At 36.8% G+C, this 17,326-nt stretch overlaps 1 protein-coding gene across 1 annotated transcript in view; it reads left to right on the top strand.

The window, feature by feature from the left end:
• Nucleotides 1-13,505, top strand: part of LOC145663192 (uncharacterized) — a 40,474-nt gene extending 26,969 nt beyond the window's left edge. Inside the window, exons 5-7 of the mRNA XM_081729526.1 lie at nt 2,249-2,464; nt 7,655-7,827; nt 13,248-13,505. Of these exons, the coding sequence (XP_081585652.1) occupies nt 2,249-2,464; nt 7,655-7,827; nt 13,248-13,347 (489 nt within the window). The 3' untranslated portion in view covers nt 13,348-13,505. The remainder of the gene's footprint in view (nt 1-2,248; nt 2,465-7,654; nt 7,828-13,247) is intronic.
• Nucleotides 13,506-17,326: the final 3,821 nt, after the last annotated feature.

Genomic DNA, 17,326 nt, shown 5'->3' with positions numbered 1-17,326 from the left:
CACACTAACTGATCAAGTGAGATCTCTATGACCAATGACCATCTGGCAAGTGACGCTGTCGTGCCCCATGCCTCTTACGTTAGTTCAATTACTTCCTTCAAAAAATAGCAGCGGCGTAGCGTAAGTGAACGCCGGTATGCCCGGCGTCCCCTATTAATAAGAAAAAATACGTATTTCATTGTATATAAATTGTTTGCTTGTGATTATCACAATTATTTCCACTGTAATCTTCTGGATGTGATCTCTCGCCTTACTTTGATAAGCGGAACCTACGTATGCGCGTCACTCAGATGCACATTTTCTATCTTTCCTCTTGTCGTATGCTATGTTCCTTGGGCATCCAGGCCTACTGCAAGAAACGGGGTTTTCGTCTGCTTTCTGTGGAGTGCGCATGCGCAACTACTTGCTGTCTTAACTCCCTTCACCCCTTGCAACTCTGCATTTTGCTTTAGTTATACGCTGGCATATCTTCAAGTATTTCCAACTCTATCTATTTTGAACTAAGCTATAGTTTCTGTACAGAACGTAAGAGCGCTAACATCAAGGAAAGAGAACAAAACAGAAATGGCTAGTTCAATGCCTTTTTGAAGCATGTCGGTTATGTAAATAATAGTATAAAAATAGTTATGCTTTAATCGTAATTAAATACATCGTAATTGTAATCGTAATTAAAGGCTAACTATTAATCTTCATCATAAATACATAGTATGTCCAGTGTCGTGGCCAGAAACTCTTTGAGGGAGCTCACACACACAAGCATAAATATAAAGCATTCTGTAGAATCACGGTCACCGATCTGGTAGACCAAGAGAGCCAGCATTCTCGCCCGTCGCAAAGATTGCTTGGGCCCTTCAGTCATTAGCACATATCCCGAGGAGATGAGGGGGGACATGTCCCCTCCACCCGATTTGAAATTGTGATGATTTGTATCCGAATGCCACAAAGGAAAGTGGGATGAAATTGTTTCCCTTGACTTGTTTCATTTTAAAAAAGAATCGTGTTTTTTTTTTTTTTTTTTTTTTTAATATTTCATTATCATTTATTATTGTTAGTCTATTTTCAACTATTTGTTTAATTCCTGTAACGATTCCTATAATGCTATTGTGATCATCATAATTTTGCTCAAATAAGAGTATTGTTGCGCCATACATAGTTGATTTTCTTTCATAGTTTTGGGGAAGTCATTATTTATATTATTACAAAACAAGTGTCCTAAAATTTTAATGTGGATCATTGTGGATGAAACATATCAATTATAAATAGAAACATATCAATTATAAATATGCATGTATTCAGATTTCAGAATGTGTTCACGACACTTGATACGTATCACAATTTTATCTACATCGCCTGGTATATAATGTACAACAGGTTCACCTCAGAAATCAGATTCTTCTACCGTAATATGAGTTTCATCACCCCTCCCCCAGAGTAAGCCTCAAATATGCCCTCTTCCCTCAAATCTGCCCTCCTCCAAATGTTGAAGACAACTCTGATCCTCCACAGCATTGTTTTTCAACTTCATAAATATTTTGAACATCGCTTTAAAAAATGGGAACGGTCTCACCCGTTCCCCGAATGTTGAAGACAGATTTGCGCCCCTGCCTTCATTATCTGGATATTTGACAACGAAATACATACTCAGAAACAGGCCCCCAGAGTTGGTTTAAGTGTTTTCTATTTACATCTTGAAATGATATACGTATACACTCAGGCCCATATTCATGAATGGTCTCTGAGTTTCGGACTCAAGATGACAAATTTCTAGGGGTGACTTTTTAAAGAACGAGATTGAAGTATGGTATGCGGAGAAAGAAGCTGCCCACGAGAAAGAAAATAAAGGGAACTATACTGGAAACAATGTTCATACAACAGCGGGGCCGAGTTTTCTTGTCACACGGTAGTGGTAGGAAGAAGCTGAGACAATTGTTTATTGGCTTCTGACGTAATCCACGCATTTGCTTCTGTATGCCCCACTAGGCCACCAATTAGGGGGTCTCCCCCCTAAATTTTTTGCAACCCTATATTTCCATCAGTATAGCTATGTATTGCTGATTTTAGTAGTATTATATCGCACAAGTGACTAACTTTGGCATCCCCATTTCGGAATACCATGCTACGCTACTGAAAAATAGTGGGTGGTCGTAACGTTTTCGCTGGATAGTGTAATATCAACATATTCTTTGTCGTAAGTTACCTTTGATTTAAAATAAGAACACTTTTACATGTTAGTATTCTGATATTCTAGACGGAGGTGATGAATTCTTTAAGTTGGGAGATCACAAGAAGCGTGAACATCGAAGCTGGAGGGAGTCTCAGCATTGGAATTCCTTCCTTGTTTCAAGTGGACGTCGGGGGCTCTGTCGGCATTTCGCCCAGCGACACACATGCTCAGAGAATGACTAATATGGAAACCCTTGAAGTCACTGAGAAGTTCGAAGTAAAGCCGAACACAAGTCTCAAGGTAATATTTTATTTATTTTCAGCATTCCGGTAATTTAATACATTAATTTATTTCTTTTTCTGAAGAATGTAATGAACGTAGAGAATAAATATTGTGTAAAGTTTGAAAAACCTGACTTATTATGCATCAATCAACGTGGTTGGTCAAATGGTTTCTACTAAAATAGGTAAGTGCATGTTTAATACAAAAGTCTACGTGCTATTGTGGCGTAGATGACGTTAGTAGATTGGACCATTGCAATTTGGTAGAAAATTTCAATGCTCCGTAGCCATGGATATGACATCAGTTAGGACGAATATTGTGTTCATACTGAGATTTGTTTGAATTCTAATAACTTTTGATTTCCTGCACATTCACAACGTGACAACGTCGTAAAGCAAACAGTTCTATCTTTGGCGTGGCAATGGATTATGTTAGGATTCGTGCATTCTAGTCAAAATATTCTCTCCCTCTACAACCATAGACTTTCACTTTTTGTCTGACAAAGCCTAAATTTTGTGAGGAAAAAACACAGGTTGTCATAAAAGCATAAAGTTACCAATAAGAAGTGGGAAGCGACGGATTGCTAGTTGTGTTAGTAACCGAAAGTGTTTTCATCCTTATTATTTTGTATGGTACAACACTCCTCAGCTTCTTGTACCTACAAGACAAAATCGAATTGCACAACCAAATACGTGGGCCAGTCAGAAAGTTAGTTGCACTCCTTCATAAATATTTTCGGTCAAAGGCTAGTTTGATGAAATAACAAATGATGTAATATTATTTATGATTTCAGTTGGAGTAGTAGTCTGAAGAAGGAAGTGATATACTTCCGAAACTGTAACATTTCTAATTATTTATAATAAAGATTATAGACAACCTTGTAAGAAAGTTGTATTTACTTTGTGTTTAAGATGGACACAAGGCCTTTTTATCATAAGAGATTATCGTTGAATAAAGGAAATATTCAATGTCTGAAAATTGAGAGATTTAATTTTAAAAAATTAGAAGAGAGCTAGGTAAGAGAGGAATACCAAATTGAAGTTTCGAATAGATTCTCGGTTTTAGAAGATTCGGAGTGCACTAGTGTTGAGGATACTTGGATTGAAAATAGAGATAGCATTAAAATTTCAACAAAAGGAAAATTAGGACACGCGGAAATACCAAACCATGGTTCGACTAGGAATGCTTTAAATTAGTAGAGAAGAGAAAACAGGCAAAATTACGTTGGCTAAAAATCCGAATGAGATAACTACGCAGAATTTCGTAGATATCAGACGGGAAACTTCCAAAACTTTTAGAACATAGAAGCTCGATTTTTTATAGCTAACATTCAGGAACTTGAAGATAATAGTAAAAAAAAAAAAAAAAAAAAAAAAAAAAAAAAAAAAAAAATTCGGGACATGAATAAGGGGATCAGGAGCGTCATTTCAGATTTTGCTTGGGGGGGCAAAACCCCTTGATATAAGTAAAAGTTCGCGTATTTCACTGATTTATTACTATTTTATTGATAAAATATATAGAAATCTCAAACTCAGGGGGGGGCAATTGCCACTCCCTGCCCCCTAAATGACGCTCCTAAAGGGGATCAGCGAATTTAAGAAAGGCTATCATCATTGTGTTATATATTAAAGAAAGCTGACGGAACAGTTCTCACTGACACAGATAGCATCTTAAATAGATGGAAAGATTTCTTTGAGGAATTCCTTAACACGGAGCCAAAAACTAATGTGCGTGGAGAAAGGAAAATACTCACCACAGAACCATATATCCCACAACTTAACTGAATAGCAGTAGAAATTGCTATAAAGAAATTAAAGAAACACAAATCTCCGGGTGTAGACGAAATTCTGGCTGAGTTAATTTTAGCTGGAGGCGAAAAATTGTGGAACAAGATACAAAAACTCATTCTCCTAATCTGGAACAAGGAAGAATTGCCACAATACAGTAGAAAGAATCAATCATCGTTCCAATTTGTGCGACAAAACTGACTGTAATAATTATTGAGGTACTTCTATCAACGTCCTATAAAATCCTGCCAAACATTCTATTAGCAAGATTGATCCCATACGCAGATGAAATTATTGGAGATTATCACTGAGGATTAGACGAAATCGATCAACTTCAATACATGCAGTTTATAAATCCATGTCTATAAAAGAATAAATCCACTGACTCTCTCAATGATTCACTAATCAACAGATCTTGCAGCGCATAATACTTTTAAACGTTGGTTGCCTTTGACTTTAGTGTCCATTCTCTACACCAAAGCTATATGAGACATAGACCTATAATTTAATATGACCTATTCGACAAATGCTCGGCAAGAAGCGGGAATACAATACCCCGGTGCATCAACTTTTTATTGATTTTAGAAAGGCTTACGATTCGGTAAGGAGAGAAACATTGTACAAAATTCTTGCAGAATTTGGAATTAGATTAATTAAGATATGTTTAAATGAATCCCAAAGTAAAGTCCGGGTAGGAAAATTTTTGTCCACGAGCTTTCGCGTCAAGAATAGTCCGAAACAAGGAGATGCGTTGTCGCCATTATTATTCAACTTTATCCTGGAATACGCTATAAGGAAAATCAAAGATAGCAACCAGGGCCTAGAGTTGAACGATATTCACCAGGTTATGGCATATGTTGATGATGTAAATTTTATAGGGGATGATAGGAGAACAATAGGAAGAAATCCAGAGATCTTATTAAATGCTTGCAGGGACATGGGTTTAGAAGTAAATGCAGACAAAACTAAATAAGTGCGTCGGGACCGTAATACAGCAAATTATGGATGCGTTAAAATATTAAATAATACTTTTGATAAAGTGGATAGTTTTAAATATCTAGGATCAATATTAACAGAGGAAAATCATATTCACGAAGAAATTAAATGTCGACTAAAAGCAGGGAATTCGTGTTACTATTCGGTTGACAATCTGTTGTCGTCGCGAATTCTGTCGAGGAATTTGAAGCTTAAAATATATGAAATGATAATCATGCCTGTTGTTCTATATGTTGCGAAACATGGTTACTTACTCTGAGGGAAGAACATAGACTGAAAGTATTTGAGAACAAGATCCTGAGAAGAATATTCGGACCCAAAAGAAATGGGAATGGGGAATGGCGGAAACTTTTTAACAAGGAACCACATAATTTAATACGGTTTACCCAACATTGTTAGGGTCATCAAATCTAGGAGGCTCAGGTGATCAGGTCATGCAGCCAGAATGGAAGAAAGTAGGAAGGCTTTCAAAGTGTTGACTGAAACACCAATCGGAAAACGACCATTAGGAAGACCTAGGTGCAGATGGGAAAACAATATTAAGGTGGATCTTGCAAAAATAGGAATACAAAGTAGAAATTGGATCTAGTTGGCTAAGGATAGAAGTTAATGGAGAGGTTTTGTGAACGCGGCATTCCCCACAACGCGTCTGTCCGTTGTGGGAAATGCCGCGACAAACCAATGACTTAGGTTTCTGAGATATCGCTCCTTAAATTTCCCGAAATCGGAACTTTTTTGGCCAATATCTTGAGAACGGTAAGAGCGACGCGAAAAATTCCATCACCTTTTTTTTTTACATAGTTTAATATGCTCTATTGAGTGAAAGACTCAAAATTTAAAAAAAATTGCAATCCCCCTTCCCCCACACACATACACATACACACAGAAAATTCAATAAGAAACTTTTTAAGTTCGTTGAAAGGAAACTAAATAAGATGTTTTTTTTTTTCAGAAGTGGTTATCTTATTAGGAATTGTTGAAAACAAAAATGGGGAGCGAGTTGATTGATTAATTTATCTTTATATGCTTTGCCAATAGTGAGGCTGTACAGTACAAAACCTACTGTTTAAAGAGGGATGTCAAACACTGAAGTGTCTTCAATTCTTTCCCACTGGGAATCGATTCTGGAATCTCGTACATCAAAACCTGGAATTGGGCATACTGAAGGACAATTTTTGTGAAAACTACGACATAGGCTGAGAGAGATCGATAGCAGCTGCTGAATTCGTGAGATGTTAGTAGCGGCAACCTACGTACGGATCTTCAGCGGTTTCGGAATTTAGAAGCAGTTTCAATACCGAGCCTATATGACACGTGCACTTCAGTCTAATGAGATCCCAAATTACAGTACATAAGCCCTCTCCGGAAATCGAACCGTGCACTCCCACAAAAAGGCGATATTGCTTATAGTTAAAGTCACGAGGGGTCCAGGGTGGACTCTACCCTACGATATGTGCAACATGTGCAATTTGTACAGGGCAGTAGAATCAGTCATAAGTATATTGTTTAAATTAAATACTTCTTGTTGGAAACAGACTTCATGATGGTGGTAGTTAAATTTACTATGCTGACCTTCTATTTGAATACATTTATAAATCATGGTTAGATCGCATTAATTTAAGGTCACATGGACAGTGCTAAAGCAAGTGGTTAAACAAATCCCACCATGAATTGCTTGATTGTTGTCAAATATAAGAATTCAGTTCTCGAACAGTAGCGAAGAACTGTTCCATTTAGTTGTTATGATAGTTTTGATATAAAAAATAATCTTGTCTTTGCCATAAGCAAGTTCCTTATCATTGAAAGTAGAAAACTTTTAACAGATGTAGAAGGAAAATCAAGAAATAAAAAGGAATTCCAATCTGATATATCGACACAAAAGCTCGATTTTGTATTCTATAAAAAGGATTACCATCTTTCCACTGCAGGTGTATTTGTTTTATCTTTCACTAACATAATGTATTATTATTTAAATAAAAAACAGAGACGAAATTGTATTTGTAATGTTTAGGCCATTCTGGGTACGAGTGCACTTTCCCTTCTCTTTCGTTGTTCATGATAGAGTAGCATACTTAAAATCGTTGCTTTTAGGATTTGTTCTTTCTGGAGAAAAGGGGAGGCAGCAAATAATGTCATTGCACGGGACGGCAAATTGCCTAGGGCTGGCCCTGGGGAGGTCATCCTTAGATTAGTTATGCACGTTTATTAATGTATTTTAACATATTAACAAAACAAAAATCTCCAATATACTACGTGCATATAGAAAAATCTCATTCATTATTTGTTTTAAATCGTAACAGGAAGGAGTCCAACTTTATTAGCTCTTCTCACATAGTGAACGTCTTTCCCATAGCAATGTCTGCTGCGTAATTAATTCCCTCTTCGCGTACAGTGCTTTAATCAGGGTTCAACTGTTTAATTGCAGGTAGAATATATAATCACATCCAGGGAGGTAGTTGTACCTTGGGAAGCGGATGTAATCATCAGCGGATGGATTGCTATGTATTTTGAGAAGAAAGTTGATGGAGACAGGTTAGTCTTTCGACCAGTGGAAGACATGGCGAGGCGGGAATTCAAGAAACATCCCGAAGGACTACAGTAAGTTTGTTAATACCATCAGTATTTAAAGCATCCGGATTTCTTTGTTTCTAGTTACATATTCTTCCCAATTTAATTGACTCTGACTGTCACTTATTCTAATTTGGTCTTGTGCAGTGGCGTACACAGAATTTCGTCAAAGTGGGTCCAAGCTTCAACGTTCATATCACTTCAAGTGTACAGTAAATGTTAATTTTTGCTCAAAAGGAGGTTAAAACCCGTAAACCCACTGCTTCGTCAGTAAACTAGATGAACAGGCACAAGGCACAGAACTAGGAACGTGACATTCGCAAAGCCAGTTGTGATATGTGAATGGCAAACAAGAACATTGGGTTTTACAGGTACACCATGTGATAGACAAACAAGAATAGGATTTTACGGATACACTATGTGATAGTCAAACAAGAATAGGATTTTACAGGTACACCATATGATAGACAAACAACAACAGGATTTTACAGGTACATTATGTGATAGACAAACAAGAATAGGATTTTACATGTATACCATGTGATAGACTAACAAGAATAGGAATTTACAGGTACACTGATGTCCAAAATGATTGTCGCATATCTATAACTGCCTTCTTGTAAGAATATAATTCGATAATGATTTTGCAGGGTAATTTTAATACTGATACTGTGTGTATAATCGGGAAATGTATGTCTCTGGTAAATTTCATAGAAAAGGAATTATAAAAACGCAAATTAGAATGAGTAAACCAAAATGTTGCTAAATAGACAAGAAAGTTTTATTTTTGTTTCATTGTTCTTATTTACTGCTCTTTTGACATGAAATTTACCACATACATGTCTTTGCCATTATACACATACTAACATTATAAGAAATACCGAGCGAATTCGTTATTCGTTATTACATTCCTACAACAACATATTTATAGACATGCGACAATAATTTTGCACATGAGTGTACATCATGTGATAAACAAACGGGAATAGTATTTTACTAATAGTATACACCATGTGATGACCAAACAAGAATAGGATTTTAATGGTACACCATTCATAGATAAAAATTACTCGTACATTGCAAACACTTCTTCATGGCTTTCTCATGAGCTAACTCTTGGCTAAACGGTTACCGTACGTGCCTTTGGCGTGAGAGACCCGGGGTCGATTTCCGGCGGGAGATCATGTTGTTCAGATCCCATGTTAAGCTGTAGGTAAACACGTTTCATATGAATGATGATGAATGATATAAAATGAATTAGATGAATGGTAATCGTGGAATGACGAAAGTGGAGAGAAATGGGAGAATCAGAACACACACACACACACACACACACACACACACACACACACACACACACACACACACACACACACACACACACACACACGGTGTTTATACAGATGGTGATCAGAAAAATGGAAACACCTGTAATTGGCAACACGTCAGATGTATGGGTTGGCAGTGGTGTCGTGGCGCCCGCAGCACCGGACCACTGGTGGTGGTGTGTTAGGTCGGTCTCCATACTACGTCAGGCGCAGTGGAACAGCAGTGTCCAGTGGCTGCAGCAGACGGAGGTAGTGTAAAATGGGAGACCTCTCAGAGTTTCAAAGAGGGCAAATTGTTGGTGTGCGGTTATGTGGAGTGAGTGTGACGGCAGTGGCTACTGTGTTAGGTGTGTCGCGTGGGACAATGTCGAAGGTGATGACGGCCTACACAACACACGGGAAAACCACATCGGGGAAGCGGAACAGTGGGCGGAAGAAAATCATGAGTGACAGGTCACGCCGGGTATTAAAGCGCATTGTCACGCAGAACCGTCGTGCCACTGCGTAGCAAGTGACGGAGGAACTCAATCAGCACCTCCCCCACCCTGTTTCGGCAATCACAGTCCGCCGCGAATTACATGACATGAACTTACGGGATCGTGTTGCACGGGCCAAACCGCTCATCAGGGACCATAACGCTTTCGCACGCCGCAAATGGTGCCGCGACCATGCAACTTGGACCGTTGAGGACTGGAAACGTGTGATATGGTCGGATGAGTCATCCTTCACCCTATTCCCAACCACGGGCCGTGTTTAGGTGTGGAGAACGCCCAAAGAAGCTTATGATCTGCAGTGTCTCCGCCCAACTGTGAAACATGGCGGCGGCTCGGTGATGCTATGGACCGCCATATCATGGTTTTCATTGGGTCCTGTGGTCACACTTAGTGGACGAATCACTGCCAACGATTATGTCGCAATTTTAGGAGACCACTTGCATCCTATGGTCCGGATGTTGTTCCCGGACGATGACGCCATCTTCCAGGATGATAATGCACCCATTCACACAGCTGGCGTTGTTGCAGTGTGGTTTGAGGAATATCCAGATGAAGTTCAACACCTCCCCTGGCCCGCCCAATCCCCAGATCTCAACATAATTGAACATCTGTGGTCCGTCTTGGAAACACGACTCCGGCGACGATTTCCACCTCCATCCTCTCTCACAGAACTGGCCGATTCCCTGCACGAGGAATGGCGTAAAATTCCACTTGCTACCATTCACGACCTCTATGGCTCCATCCCACGTCGCATCAAGGCTGTTCTGAAGGCAAAAGATGGCCCGACACCATACTAATCTGGTAAGTTGCAATTTCGTTCAGGTGTTTCCATTTTTCTGATCACCATCTGTATATCACTAAGCTCACTTGCCGGGAGTTGGGATCGCCACGGATCCCACACGCTAGAGTTGAGCTTTCTACCGCTGACCGTGAGCCACTGCGGCGTCTGTATGTTCATTATAGTTCACCGATAACAAATAAATAGAGATTTCTTTGTCGTGACTTTCGCCATTAAGGGTTTTCTATTCGTGACTGTTTTCTAAAATAATGAAAGATTGGAGGCGAAGAAATCCTTCTTTCTGACTGAATCAGGAATGAAAACAAATAAGACGAAAAGTTATTAGAATTTTGTTTTCTGTAATCTTCAATTGAAAAAAGCGATACTCAATAAATAAAAACATGTGTATGTGTTATATTTTAGATATTGAGCTATACGTTTAGGTATATTTGAGATGAGAAAAAAATATTTTTTACCACTCCTATTGGCAATACGTAGTTTGTTCCCATTGACTGTGTGCTATTTTTACCTTTCTTAGCTACTTCATTTTAAAAAATAGCACAATCTTTTTTTTTTTTTTTTTTTTTAATATCTGAATATCGTTAAATGATACTGCTGGCCAGTATATTGAAAAATTCATAGTTCGTGTGGAGTATGGACAAAAATGTCATCCCGTTCCTTTCTGTTCGTGCTTCTTTCGTGATTGCATAAGTTCTTTTGTGATACTTTTTGCTAATCTTTCAGAGTGTTTCATTTCAGTTGCCATGATATTTTGTACTATTTTATACATGATAAGTGCTTTTGTTAGTATCCTGTACCGAATGAAATCGGACAGTAGCAATAAAACATGGAGTTCCTCAAGGTTTAGTGCTGGGGCTGTTATTGTTTATATTGACGATAAATGATTTGCTAATGAATATCTCAGCTAAATCTTTTCTTTATACTGATGATACAACTTTGCTAAACATAGCAATAATTCTACGGAATAAGGAAACCTTTATAGAAACTAAGGAACGTTTTAATGCAAACGGTTTTCTCCTTAATGAAGAGAAAACTACTATTGCATGCGGAAATCTCGAAGAATGTAAAATTTCTTGGCATTATTCTGGACAGACAATTAACATGGAAAGCACACGTAGAATATATATATATATATATATATATATATATATATATATATATATATATATATATATATATATATATATGTAAAACTTTTGAGTACAATAAGTTTACTATGAAATTGAAGAGATATGCTCCCTAATAACTATATAACGCCTGCATATTTTGCTTTTTTTTTTCCAAAATACCATAGATTATGTAATAGCGTTTTGGGGCAAGTAACTACATAAATGAGGTTCTGTTACAAAAAAAAAGTTATTAGAATAATCAATGAGGTATCATATAAAGAACACCGTAAACCTCTGTTCTGTAAGTTGAAAATTATGACTGTTAATTTGTATATATATATATATATATATATATATATAAGGTTTTAGTACATGTAAAACAAAATATATCAGAAATGCAGCATAGACAAGATATTCATTCAATATAATTCAAGATCTGCGAAACAAGTTGATATATTGTATAGCAGCTATCAAAAATTAAAAAAAAAAGAGCTATACAATACAAAGTATAAAATTTATGAGCAGATTACCAATACACATGCAAAATTTACCTATTACTCAATTTAAAAATAAAATGTATGATTGGTTAGTTGCTGTACCCTATTCCTATTATAATCTTACGAAGTTTGAGGAAGATAAAAATATATTGGTATAGGTTAAGAAAAAAGGAATTTACTTGTATAAGTTCTTTTGACGTTGTCTATTGTCTATATACAGACTTAATGACAGTAAAACATTCTATTCTATTCTATTATTTTTAGCTTATGTGAAGTTGTGTAGGCCTACATTCCAACTCAGATGAAACAAAAATTCTCCAAATTTGTTTATGTATACCGAAGTGAGCAAATTGCTTAAATTTGGCTAATTCAAGTTAATACGTGACTAGCAAAGGAAGAAGAATATTGCATTTCATCTTTGAGTAACCACTGAGATTTATAGGACAACTGTTAAGGAAACTAATAATAAAAAAATCGTTAATAAAATCACCTTTACAGAGCCTGGATAATCGTTCGACCAATCAGAGAAAAATATTTGTTGACATTTTCTAGTGATGGCCAATCGAAGACAAACATTTATATTTCTGCTGTGTCTTGTATTCTAGCTGCTAAGTACGATCTTGTTAGTATAAAAAGAGGGAATCATTCGTAATTCTACCACAGGAAGACCATAGTTATCTTGGAACAAAAGAAATGTGTTACAGTTTCGGGTATCTACCATATCCTCTTCCTATATCTATAATCTCTGATGAAGGTTATAGTAGATATCCGAAATCGTAACACATTATAGTTTAAAATACAGTGTGTGTTAAAGCTTTCGTCAGTTTTTACTTTCTTACAATATCGAATCTAAAGCCATGGATAGTGTTATTATAGTTATCTTCTCCGGAAGAAGAATGCAATGCAACATATTCACAATTTACTTATTTATAGGATATTGCTGGAATAGTTTAAAAAAAAAAAACTGTAACTCTGGGTTCCTATGAATAGTTATAATGCTTAATATTTTGTATTTGGAAACGTGTATATATATTATTTCATTCACCCGTTGATTTTATGCCCTTGAGCATGTCTAGTTTTTCTTGAAGGGAGAAACCACGACGACATTCTTCGAACTGGAAAAAGCTATAAAATTCACAGAATCTTTCTGACATGTGGCATTATTTGGATTCTGAAACGTTTACATTATAAAATGTGCTAATATTTTTCATTCTTCATTTCAGGGTGAAAATTGGAGGCATCTTTCGAGGAGTGGGAAAGTACGACGACAGTATTAAGTACAATGAGTATTCACTTCGTGGGCCAGAGTTTGAATGGCACTGATGATCTAATTTGAAGATGTGTATATGAAATTTTGAAATTAGATACAAACTTTTCCTATACGAATTACAGCACAAGAATATTCAGAACGCATTTTTTTCTCATTTCATTAAAACATCGAAGTACGAGGGTCTGTCTAAACGTTTTGCGCTTTAATATAAAGCAAATACCGAAATTTCATATGGTTTTAAGTCCCCTATGTATTGAACCCTTTTCTCATCTCTTCTTTACTTTCTTAATATTATAATTGTGGAAGCTTTTTTCGGTTCTGAACCAGGTCTCCGGTTTACTAACCTAGCCCTGCTTGAAAAACAAATATTGTTTCCCAGCGTTTCACAGGTATCGCACGTAGTCAAAGCAACATTATAAATAATACTTAAAAAAAAAAAGACATTAATTATGAACTTGATTTGTGGATGTATATCCTACAATGGATGGGAATTCGATTGTGCAACGACCGTGTTCTGTGCGTGAAATCAAGCTTTATAAAAAGCAATCCCAATTTCTCTCTAATTTCTACTTCACACGGCAGTCTCCGTAGAAAGTTTTACACAAAATGTGCCTTTCTCATTATACACATCACTTACGTCTGCCTTATCGATTTCTTACCAAAACGTAAAATTTATGACCGACCCTTGTAAAACAAATTATTTCACAAATAAAATTTTGAATATAGCTTGGTAACCTGGACGTCAGATAACTAGGGAGACGTAATGTTTGATGATCTCTCCAATACTAAGGTAAAATTAAGGGAAGAGGCGTACGAAAGGAGTCATCCTCCCCTTTCCATAACCAGAAAAGTTAAATGGAGCTTGAGCAGAGCACTAACAAGGAATACAAACAATGAATTGACGACTTCCCTCTATCTTCTCAAAGATAAAACTTTAGTGCACTGATGCATGATAATGCAAAGAGACTATTTAAATGTTCTCTTTGAGGACGAAGTTCCTTCTACAGCAGAAAACAAGATGGTATAAAGAAGATAAACAGTGGTAACATAGTGAGTGTATATACAGAATGGTGGTGGCCGTATTTTATTTCTGATTTCCCTAGCAATACACTTGGTAGACCCTATGTAGACTAGGTTGAGAATTGTTAATTCCAAAAATAGTTTGAAAAGACGTTGGCCAAACGTAGATTAAAGTGATGTTAGCTAACTAACAATTTTCCGTCATTGATGCAACAGTTTCCATATCACACATCTTTCATAGGAGTTACACTGGAAGGTGATCAATTCCTTGGCAAGTCCTCAGTAAGATGATCAATCCTTATTGCAACGTAGAGCTAAACATTGGCAGTAGTAATGCTAACTCGTGGGAAAATCCCGTTTTATGGGATTTTTACATTAGTTTCTTGAATAGAGATAAAGGTAATTTCCGTCAAAATTGGCAGCAGATTGGAATTTTTCATAGGATATATTTATTTCATCGACGCCAAAAAATTCTCTATAAGAAGAACGTAGGCTAATGACACTTGAATAAATGAAGGGGTCGGTGCAATAAAGAGCTAACCTTTCAAAAGTTGTTTTCGATATATTAGCATTTGAAAGTTAAAAAAAATCTCAATTCTTTTTGTAATGTCATGCTGTTCATTCGAAAAGCATCACTAACGTTTCTAGCTTATATAGACACATACAATTGTGAACAACTAAAATGTAAAGTGGGTTAAATTTGTCCTTTTTGCAGTTCAATATTACTTATTATTGGTTATCTTCTTATTGCATCAGAATATTGGGTGTTAGTTCTGTGGAATAACAACTTACAGAAATGCATGTCCATTATATTGTGAACAAAAGCATAGATGATGATGAAAAATCAAACCTAAGTATGTAAGGGAAACAAAATTGTTTTAATGCATGTGTAGTGTCAAGCATTACAATATTCTTAGCACTGACACCAAATAGTGTCACATATCTTCAATTCAACCGAGGCAGACCTTCTTATGCATCAGTCATCAAGTCCATCCAGCATTTCTGCACTCTCCTCTCCAGCTACTTCCGTCGGAACAAAATTCAATAAAAAATACTGTATATTGGGGAATCCATTCCAACAGGTACATTAGGTCAGAGTATTTCACGACATCGATGGGAATTTCTTCCTGGTACTTGCATGACAAATCACTGAGGTTCACTTGTGGCAGTGGGCGGCCTCGTTTCTTCAGGCTGCAGGTAGTCCATGCAGGTTCTTCCTTCTGGTACGAATAGCTCACATGCAAAAGATAGTAGCTGATTCCATCATGAACTCGGCTGCATCTGAAAACTTGAGAGGCTCCTTGGTGTCTGGTTGTTTTCCTGGTTGGTAACTGATGACACAGGTGATGAGAGATCCTTGAAGTCGGTTTGCTGAATGCGAGTTACATGAAATTTCTTCTTTCTGTTTGTACTGCTGATTACACCTCCCCATTCATCAATTGTATACGCGATGGGATGATGCTTCCGTGCGTACAGCTCTATGCGGCCAAAATCACGATCTATGGCAGTTGTGTGTGGTCTACGACTGGGAAATGATGAAAAACTTTATTAAATCGTCCACACCAAACCAGGGCATCGTATAAGACAATCAAGGTCCAATTTTTATTTTGTTCTTCGTAATTGTCACTATAATATGAAGTTCTTCACTGTGCACATTATTTTTCATAACGTATTTCTGTATTCAACTGGAAATTTCAGAGGAACCTCGCTTCGCTGTATTTTCACTCCACAGAAAAATGAAGCCAGTGTTTAAGCCACAATCATGAACTGCGAAATTGTAACTCCAGAATTTTCTTTTGCAGAAAGCACGACCAACCGTATCAACGCAGATGACATGATATTTAGTAGGATTTGAAGAAGGAAGCAGCATGAGATAGTTTAGTTTTCCTTACCGCCTTCTGCCCTAGCAAACTGTAGCGTTCTACTGGCTTCTAACTGTTTGACTTCGATTTCGTCATATACAGATTTAGCATGATCCAACTTTATCTTATTCGAGTCGCAAAAGGAACAGATTCTGACTTAGGTAATTTAGACCCTATACGAACCAATGGACGATTACTGCACACACCACAGAACATACTTAGTATTATACAGAGAATTTATTTTGAGATTGCAGTCTAGGTACTGATTGTTCACGTTTTGGCTCCGGCTGTAGTGACTGGTATATTTCAATATAGATGTTATAAACTTCCTTCCAGATTCCAAACTGACTTCTGCAAAAGCGTTTGGGAGGTTGTGATGCCTACCCCTTCCATCACTTTTGGCTGTTCTATGGTGATTAACATTGTAACTGGATATGGCTAATCTGAACCATTTCCGGTTTGAATTGTGTTAATGGAGGAGATGAAACCTATTCTTCGCATGCTGAATCAATGCATGTCGATATGTTACCGTTATTGCTCTGATACCTGTTGACAGATGGACAAAGCCATTTTATAAGACTTCGGACACTTACACTTAGCATAGTTTGGAAGTCTACAAAGGATCGAAGATAGCACGAAAAAGGACAGGAATGTAACATCTAATAAAAAAAAAATCCGGTTCCACGCCAAAAATTATGTGACTGCTTTTATTTTTGAAATCTTTTTTTTCTTCTTTAAGTCTGCAAACATATAACAGAAATACAACATAAAATCATATTACAATATTTATTATGTACATAGAGTGTTGAAAGCTATATAAGGAATACTTCATTCCCATTAGGAAATTAGCTATTCCTTGCTACAGTACAGATAAAAAAATATAGCACCCCTAAACATTTACTAAGAAACTCAAACCTTGAAAAGACAATAACATATTAATTAAATACCAAAGCCCTTTTTATGTACAAGGAATGCGTAGAAAGGTTTGCTTCCACATCGGTTATTGTGGCACACACACACACTCTTCAGAAATGAAAAAGACATCTCGGAAGGTACAATTTCCTTCAGAGGATAAATTTGCAACGAAATATTTTAACACAGACAAAAAAACATCGAAACATCAATCAAATCACATAAACACTACACATAA

This window comes from Thermobia domestica, chromosome 10 (assembly GCF_964235325.1).
Source record: "Thermobia domestica chromosome 10, izTheDome1.hap1.1, whole genome shotgun sequence".
In the NCBI taxonomy this organism is placed as follows: Eukaryota; Metazoa; Arthropoda; class Insecta; order Zygentoma; family Lepismatidae; genus Thermobia; species Thermobia domestica.
This window is presented reverse-complemented; position numbering and strand designations above follow the sequence as displayed.